The 9,396-nt window shown below is 39.4% G+C and overlaps 1 protein-coding gene across 2 annotated transcripts in view; it reads right to left on the bottom strand.

Moving 5' to 3' along the window:
• Positions 1-4,604: 4,604 nt before the first annotated feature.
• Positions 4,605-9,396, bottom strand: part of AGTPBP1 (ATP/GTP binding carboxypeptidase 1) — a 199,089-nt gene continuing 194,297 nt past the window's right edge. For both annotated transcript variants that reach the window (XM_055146419.1, XM_055146425.1), the window contains one exon: positions 4,605-5,314. In XM_055146419.1, the coding sequence (XP_055002394.1) occupies positions 5,137-5,314 (178 nt within the window). In that variant the 3' untranslated portion in view covers positions 4,605-5,136. The remainder of the gene's footprint in view (positions 5,315-9,396) is intronic.

The following is a 9,396-nucleotide window of genomic DNA, read 5'->3' as shown; positions in this document are numbered from 1 at the left end:
AGTTAAGCTGATTCTGAGGTACTAGATTTTCTTAGGCATGACTGTGAATGGGATTGCTTTTTTCATATCACTTTCTTCTCTCTATTTGTGTATAGGAAAGCCATGGACTTTTGGGTATTGATTTTATAGCTTGCGACTTTACTATACAGGTCTATTGTTTCTAGGAGTTTCTTGGTAGAGGCTTTGGGTTCTCTAAATATAGCATCATATCATCCGCAAATAGTGAGACCTTGATTTCTTCCTTTCCAATCTGGATGCCCTTAATGTCTTTTTCTTGCCTAATCGCTATCACAAGTAGTTCCAGTACTATATTGAACAGAAGTGGTGAGAGTGGGCATCCTTGTCTTGTTCCTGATCTTAGAGGAAAGGCCCTTAGTTTTTCCCTATTGAGGATAATGCTTGCTATTGGCTTGTGGTAGATGGCTTTGACTATATTGAGGAAGTTCCCTTCCATACCCATTTTGGTGAGTTTTCATCATGAACGGTGCTGGATCTTGTCAAATGCTTTCTATGCATCTAAAGTTATGATCATATGTTTTTTATCTCCTCTTTTGTTGATATGGTGGATTATGTTGATTGACTTCCAAATGTTGAGCCATCCTTGCATCCCTGGGATAAATCTCACTTGGTCGTGGTGTATGATCTTTTTGATGAGTTGTTGGATTCTATTTGCTAAAATTTTGTTCAGGATCTTCGCATCCATATTCATCAGAGATATCGGCCTATAGTTTTCTTTTTTTTAATGATGTATCTGTTTGCTTCTGGTATTAGGGTGACATATGCCTCATAGAAACTGATTTCCTGGAAAAGCTTGAAAGGAACTGACAATAGGTCCTCTTTAAATGTTTGGAAAAATTTTCTAGTAAATCATCTGGACCTGGACTTTTGTTTCTGGGAAGACTTAATTACAGTTTCAATTTCCTTGATAGTAATGGGTCTAATTCAGGTATTCCAAAGCATCTTGCTTCAGCCTTGGGAAGTTATAAAAATCTAGGAATTTATCCATTTCTTCTAGATTCACGTTTCATGGTGTACAGTCTTTAGAAGTAGTTTCTGATGATCTTTTGAATTTCTTTGGTTTCTGTTGTGATGTCCCTCTTTTCATTTCTAATTTGGTTTATTAGAACTCTCTCTCTTCTTTGTGAGTCATGCTAGTGGTTTATCAATCCTATTTATTTTATCAAAGAATCAGATCTTAGATTTATTGATCTTTTGGATTGTTTTTTAGGGTTCCCATGTCATTGATTTCTGCTCTAAGTTTTATTATTTCTTTCCTTCTGCCTGGTTTGGGCTCCTTTTGTTGGTCCTTTTCTAAGGTCTTGAGCTGTGAGGTCAGGTTACTTATGTAGGCCCTTCCTTCCTGAGATATGCTTGCAGAACTATAAATTTTCCCCTTAACACAGCTTTAGCTGCGTCACACAGGTTTTGGTAATTCGTGTCTTCATTCTCATTTGTTTCCAGGTACCTTTTGATTTCTTCCTTGATTTCCTCCCTGACCCACTCATTGTTCAACATTGTTTAATTTCCAGGTGTATGATTTGGTTCTCTGTGTCTGTGCATGATTAACTTCTATCTTCAGTGCAACATGGTCTGAGAAGATAGTTAATAGAATTTCTGTCTTCCTGATTCTATGGAGGTATGCTTTGTGGCCCAGAACGCGATCTATTTTGGAGAATGTTACGTGTGCACTGGGAAAGAATGTGTATTCTTTTTCATGGGGATGCAAAGCTCTGTATAGATCTACTAGCCCTCTCTCTTCTATTTCTTCCTTCAAGGCCAGTGTTTCCTTGCTGAGTTTTGTTGATCTATCCAGAGGTGATAAGGTGGTGTTGAAGTCTCCAACTACTATTGCGTTGTTAGCAGTGTCCTCCCTAAGATCTGTTAGCAGTTGTTTTAAGTATTTCGTTGGTCCCTCATTAGGTGCATATACGTTTAGTAGTGAGTTCTTCCTGCTGTACATATGCCTTGATTAGTAAAAAATGGCCTTTTCTGTCCCTTCTAATTTTTTTCAACCTGAAATCTATGTTGTACGATACTAGCATGGCCACCCTGGCTTTTCTGAGGGAGTTGTTTGCGTGAAGGATTGTTTTCCACCATTTGACTTTGTGTTTGCTCTGACCATTCAGGTGTGTTTCTTGTAGGCAGCAGAATGCTGGGTTCAGTTTCCAAACCATTTTGCCACTCTATGTCTCTTGATGGGTGCATTAGACCATTGATGTTGAGAGATATTCTTGTCGTGGAGTTTTGTGCCATCTTCCTGTAGGCGTTTGTTGTGCATGTAGGGGTTTTTCTTTTCTTACAGGAGCCCCTCTAGTCCTTTTAAATTTGGTTTTGAGTCTATGAAGTTTCTGAACTTTTGTTTATCCTTGAAATTGTGTATGGTTCCTTTGAATTTGAGTGAAAGCTTTGCTGGATAGAGTATTCTTGGTGAGACGTTCATTTCATTGATTTCTTTTCACTATATCCCACCATTGTCTTCGGGCTTGAAGTGTTTCCTCTGATTCTGCTGTGAATCCGAGGGGTGTTCTTTTGTATGTGATTTCCTTTTTTTGACCTTGTTGCTTGCAGTATTGTGTCCCTACCTGTGGCATCCATCATTCTACGATACGTCTTTAGTCTTTTTATTACCATCACTTCTAGCTGGCACCCTTCAGACTCCTAGGATCTGGACGTCTACATTATCCAGCTCTGGGAACTTTTCAGCAATGATTTCTTTACCTGTGGCTTTTTCATTGGGTTTGCCTCCCTGGTACTCCCATGATTCTAATGTTATTCCTCTTGGAATCATCACCTAGGTCTCTGACTCACCCTAGAGCTATTTTGAGGTTTTTTCCCATTTGTTGTAGCCTGTGAGCTTTCTGCAGCTTGTCTTCAAGCTCACTGATTCTATCTTCAGTTGTAGTCATTCTACTGTTAAGCGTACCCACTATATATTTTTATTTCATCTTTTTAAAATTTTATTTCATCTTTTATTTGTGACATTTCTGAACGCAGTTTTCCTATTTCTGCTCTTATTTCTTCTGACTGCTCCACTGTTTTTTAAAGTTAATTAAACATTCTCAGCATTTAATCTGTGAATTCTTTATTGGAGAGATCATATTTGGGGGTAACCCCTGTTGAGGCTTCTGAACTCTTTTCTTCATCCTCTCCTCCCGGTGGGGATTTGTGCTGCTTCTTCATCTTGTCACGGTTGTATTGAGGTGGAACCTTCCAGTTCACTAGCGCTATTCTCTCTTTGTGAGATTTCTGGTGAAGGTTCGGAGGATGTGTTCTTTTACATTGGGCTCTTATAGCTTCTTGTGCATAGTAGTATTTTGGTGTAATTGGAAAGGACTTGTGCTCACCCTCTTTTGGTGCAAGTGGAACAGGCTAGTGGTCTACTGGCCTTTTATGTTTGAGGTAGCTGGGAGTTCTCTACAGAGTTAGGTAATGGTGATTGAGATGTGTGTCAAGTGTACTGGAAGAGGGGAAAATAACCGCGACCGGAGGCCATGCCCCTTTTTGTTCCCTTGTGGGGGCTGAGGCGGCCGGTAAGTGGGGCTGGTGCACCTGGATCAAAATTGAAAATCTTAGTTCCTGAATGAGCAAGAATCATGAACAAGTAAACTTTCCCATTTGTTTTATTACAACAAAGTTTTTAGAGAGCTTATTCAAAGTCATTAGGTTTCTAAATTTTATTTTAAGTCCTCCCTACAATAGCACAACTTTAAGGAAATGCACTAATTAAGAAATAGCTTCTTGGGGCTGGAGCGATAGTAGAGGGCAGGGCATTTGCTTTGCACACAGCCACCTGGGTTCAATTCCCAGCATCCCGCATGGTCCCTCAAGCATTGCCAGGAGTGATTCCTAGTGCAAAAGCAAGAGTAACTCCTGAGCATCAGCGAGTGTGACCCAAATGCTACTACTAACACACCCCCATAAAAAAAAAACAACAAAAAAGAAAATAAATGTCTTCAGTTCACTGCTGTTATCTAGGACACAGACATAAATGTCTTCTGAATGAATTTACTTCAATACATTTAACAACATAGCTCTGGAAAAACTACCTAACTGAATATATAAATGCCAATGTAGTGAGAATATGGCCTAATGTCAAAGGTGTTAAGCCTTTGTTAACAAGCTGACTACAATAATGAACTGTAGATGCTTCTGAAGAAATACTTTTAGAAAAACAAGTTGTTCAAATATTCTGGTAGCAGAGTTAAACCTATATCATAAAAAAAAATAACACTAATAAATTAAGCATTTCTTTTTCTTTATTGGACCACGCCAAATATCTTACTGCTGTAATACCTTCCCTGCTGTATTCTCTCTCTGGTTTTAAGAATTATTATCTGGGGGTCTTGGGCTGCACCCAGTGATGCTCAGGGGTTACTCCTGACTCTCTACTCTGGGATCATTCCTGGCGGTGCTTGGGGATTATAGTGTACCAGAAAATTAATCCAGGTTGGCTGCATACAAGGCAAGTGCCCTACCTGCTGTGCTAAGTATTATCTTAAACAAATTTTTATCAGTACAAATTTTTATCAGTGTGTACAGATGTGAGATTTTGCAATATTCTCACAGAGTCTATAAATCTGAACTCACTTAAAAAATAGGACGAATTGAACACAACACTGAATATAATTTTATTTAATTTGATCATTGTAGAATGTAATGGCTTCAAAGCAAACTGTATTATTTCAGTCACAACTAAATAGTTTACATGATTCTGAAGAACAGTCTTAGTTTAATATCTATTCACCCTACACAGACACATCTAGAGAAATCCATGTACATATAGATTAATTTTCAATAACACTATTTTCAACAAGTCTAGAATTTAAGTTTATATTCTCACACACTTCAAATTATACATTTGATGCAGGGAATACCCTAGGAGATAAAATCATGCAATGACACTAAGAAGTAAATCCAATAGTTGATATTTCAATGCAAAATAAAGTGCACTGAATAGCAAAATAAAACAAGTGCCCATGTTATCATGAAGTAATAACTTATTTATTGTCTTAAACCAAACAGGCCCATGTTGTTTATTGTCTTCTGAGTCAGCTCTTTATAAACTTGAACTCCTTGTGTAATAAAACCCAAGATATTACAGTTCTTCTTAGCAGTTAATAAGAGATGACAGAGTGCTCAAGGTAAGAATGTTCTTGACAATTCAGAGTCAGAAAGCACTTCTTCTTGAGCAGAAGGTTCATAATCTCCTGCATTTTCAGCTAATTCAATATCTAACTCATCATTACTTTCTGCACTGTAGTCAACTTCTTCAAGGAATCGTGGTTCATCTTCATCCAAAACGTAAGTGGTTGGGCTGTAGCCAAAGTACACAGAACATATACAATACAATTAGATTTTAAAGATCAAACAGAACATAATTCGACCACATTGTATTAACTTGTCATATTAATAGCTTAGATTAAGTTTGGATTAACTTTAAATATGGCATATAAATGAACAGGGTATCTGTAATAGTTGAAAGAAACCTCTTTACACTAATAATAAGGGATGAAATATTTTAATTATATAACAAGTATCAACACGTATCACTTGATATAATTACATTGATATGTGCACCTGAGAGATATAAAATCCATTTAGTCAATGCTACCTCAATAATTAAATGTGTATTTCAGAAAAATATTTAAAAGTTCTATTTTAATAACTTCATATCAAGTAATGGGCAATTATAGCAAGCTTTATAAGGTTCCTCCAGTAATGTTGTCTATAAAGTGATTAACTGCTATGAAAGACCACAAAATGTCATATGGGCTATGGCAAGGTCATATGCACTGTGATGGTAGGCATGGACTGTTATTAACATTGTATCTCTAAAAAAAAGAGAAACAATTACACTCTTGTGAAATATTTTGTCTTAAAAATATATTGTCTTAAAAACAAACACAGAAAAACTGTCCATATACCCATTCCCAAATTCCATCAGGCAAAAATAATTGAAAATCAATTAAACACTGTGCACCTCCACCAACACAACCCAATCTTCCTGTGAAACACATAATAAGATATTTGCTTAAAATCACTAAAAGCTTCTGAAGATTTCACGAGGTAGCTCATCTGGAATGAAAAGAACCATTTTACTGGAGTCTATAAGATAAATCGTCTTTCCTCTTAAAAAAATCTAAGTATTCTCCCCACTTGGGAGATTTCATGCACACACACCATACCTCTTGTGACCAAAACTAATTTCATAAACAATAGGTTTTAAAAGGAAATTCCACAGCTGATACAATAAAAGCTATATAATAAGACAATGAAAATGAAACAATCTCTTTAAATTAGCAGGTAAGATGTCATCCATTAGGCAAGTAAAATGCAAGATTTATTGTAATATTTAGTTCAGTTATCTAGAAGAAAGAAAAAAGTCAAGTCAATGAATTATGTTTTTAATTTTCTGAGAAAGCAAAACTCATCTAGTAAACATGTTATCCCCCTCCAGAATTTTTTTTCTTCAGTAAAGATAGGAATTTATTGAAAAGCTACCTCCATGTTACATAAAAATTTCCTCTTAAAGCTCTGATACTGCGCTGTAATAGCAGCACTGAGGGATGATGCTGGTGGGGGACTGGAGGGCTTTCAGAGACTGCGATATTCCTAACACTCATGGGAATAATTCCACACCATCCTATCAAGCATGCAAAATATTTATGAAGAACCTGCTGGTTTTTAGAAAAAACAAGAACAGAAGCCATCCTTTGCCTTTTGAAATGACTGTGTAGCATCACCATGTAAGCTCTACTACTGGCCTTGCTCTAGAGACCATAAGTAAATTTCAAAAGATCAAAAGCTGCAATTATTCTTGGACCCACGTACGCCTGAGCAGACCAGGGCAAATCATATACAGACTGGGGTAGCAGACCAGGGCAGCTGTTTGTTTCCACAATCCAAAATCACTGCCATACCCCTCACCTGACTCCACCATCTCAGAACAGACCTCATGGAGCTATAATCTGCTGAAAATTTGGGTATGCGGGGGCTAGAGTGATAGCACAGTGGGTAGGGCATTTGCCTTGCACGCGGCCGACCCCGGGCTCGATTCCCAGCATCCCATATGGTCCCCTGAGCACTGCAAGGGGTAAGTCCTGAGTGCAGAGCCAGGAGTAACCCCTGTGCATCGCCAGGTGTGACCCAAAAAGAAAAAAAAAAAAAAAAAAGGGTATTCAGGTTTTGTGACTGAAATCTCCAGGCTTTCTCAGAGTTGGGATCGGTTACCTCACCCTGCTTCCCAATACTCCTGGAAGGACTAGCAGTCACCCCCACAAACCAACTCCAGCGAGACCACGTAAACTCTACTACCGGTCTTGCTTCAGACACCTATAAATAAATCTCAAAAGAGATCAAAAGCCTCAGTTAATCTCAGACCCATGCATGGTTGAATAGACCAGGTAAATCGAAGGGGGGCAGATCAGCCTGGTGCCTGCTCAAGCAGAGCCCCCAGCAGCTGCTTGCTTCCACAATCTAAAATCATTGCCATATTCCCAGCCTGACTCCACTGTCTCAGTATGGACATCACCGAGACATAATCTGCTGTAAATTTGGTATGCACGTTTTGTGACTGAAATCTCCAGGTTTTCTCCGGGTCAGGATGGCCTAATTCCTCTGCTCCGTACTTCTGGAAGCCTCGGCAGTCACATTCATACCCCAAAGCAGCCATCCAGTTAAAAAGCTACTGCAGCCGCACTGTCCTGATAAAATTACTGAATGCCCTGAACAAACACAATGACCTCTTAGTACCTGTACTGCAAACCATAATGCACAAAAGGAAAAAGAGAGAATAAAAAGGAAAGTGCTTCCCAGAGAGGAAAGCTGGGGTGAGGTGTTGAGGGGTGGGAGGGAAACAGGGGACACTGGTGGTGGGAAATGTACACTGATGAAAGGACTGGTGTTGGATAATTATATGACTGAAATCCAACCATGAGCAGCTTTGTAAGAGTCTATCTCACAGATATTCAATTAAAAAAATTTAAAAAGAGCAATGTGGAGTTCATGCCCGCTTCAGTCAGCTTAGTCGGTGGCTGAGTAAATAGCAGTACTCTTACATTTAAAAATAATGACTGTATAGTTCTCTTTAAGAATGATTCACCTTGTTCCAAATTTCCAGTGTGTCACAGGGGATTCTTAGAATACATGAGAGGACAAACACCCAGCCTCACGGGATAGGGGAGAAGTTGTCCCTTCTCTTCCCTGCCCCAATGGGACCCTGAGATGACACCCATGAATGGTTCCCCCAGCTGCTTATTAAGATCCTTAACAGCCATGATCCCAGAGACACACAAACAAATCTCAGAACCAAGCGGCTCTTGGCAGAAATACCTCTGGACTTTGCATTAGGCTACTTTCACCGGGCCACTCCAGATGGGAGTGGGTGTGGTCCCTCTGCCTGTTCTCCAGGAATCCCCATGGCCACCATCTTCCAGAACTCAATGGAAAACCCAGGTATGGGGCAGCAGTAACAACAAACGCTAGGCCTCATGGGATATAGGAGTAGCCCTTCTCCCCTGTCCTGACGGGACCCTGAGATGATGCCCATGAATGGCCCCCCTCTACTTATTAAGCTTTTTTCTTTTTTGGGTCACACCCAGCGATGCATAGGGGTTACTCCTGGCTCATGCACTCAGGAGTTACTCTTGGCCGTGCTCAGGGGATCATATGGGATTCTGGGAATTGAACCCAGGTCGGCCACTTTCAAGGCAAACGCCCTACCTGCTCTGCTATCACTCCAGCCCCCTTATTAATCTCCTTAATGGCAATGATCCCAGAGACACAAACGAATCTCGGAACCAAGTGGCTCTTGGCAGATCTCTCCAGACCCTAATTATTAAAATTTTATAATTTCAAGCACAGACATAATATGATATTTATAACCAGCAATACAAAACAAATTGTCTAATGTTGCCCTTTTGGCAGGTCTGAGTGTTGGGGGGAAATTCCAAATAATAATGGTGAGACTGTTGTCAAAATATTGAATGTAATCAAAGTAGAGAGAGAATAATGTAGAAATTATCTGCCACACAGGCAGGGGTTGGGTTAGGATGGGGGTATACTGGGATTTTTGGTGGTTGGAAGTGTGCACTGGTGAAGTTTGATGTTTGATCATTGTATGACTGAGACTCAAACATGAAAGCTTTGTAACTATTCTCACAGTGATTCAATAAAAAAAAAATACATGAGAGACTAGCTGAAGCAGATAAAGAGAGACGTGAAGAAAGCAAGCAAGAAGTCTTGTCATGTACCTCCTTGAAGAATGAAATAAGAAATTATTCTAGAAATGGAAGAAAAGAGACAGCTTCTCAAAAGCCACGTGCTATGCTATACAAGGTCTACACACACACTAGGGTCAGACATCCTGAGCCAGCAGCACATGGCCAGGGCAATGCA

The sequence above is a fragment of the Sorex araneus genome, chromosome 1 (genome assembly GCF_027595985.1).
Source record: "Sorex araneus isolate mSorAra2 chromosome 1, mSorAra2.pri, whole genome shotgun sequence".
NCBI classification, from domain to species: domain Eukaryota; kingdom Metazoa; phylum Chordata; class Mammalia; order Eulipotyphla; family Soricidae; genus Sorex; species Sorex araneus.
Note: the sequence above shows the minus strand (reverse complement) of the source record. Positions and strands in the feature narration are given on the sequence as shown.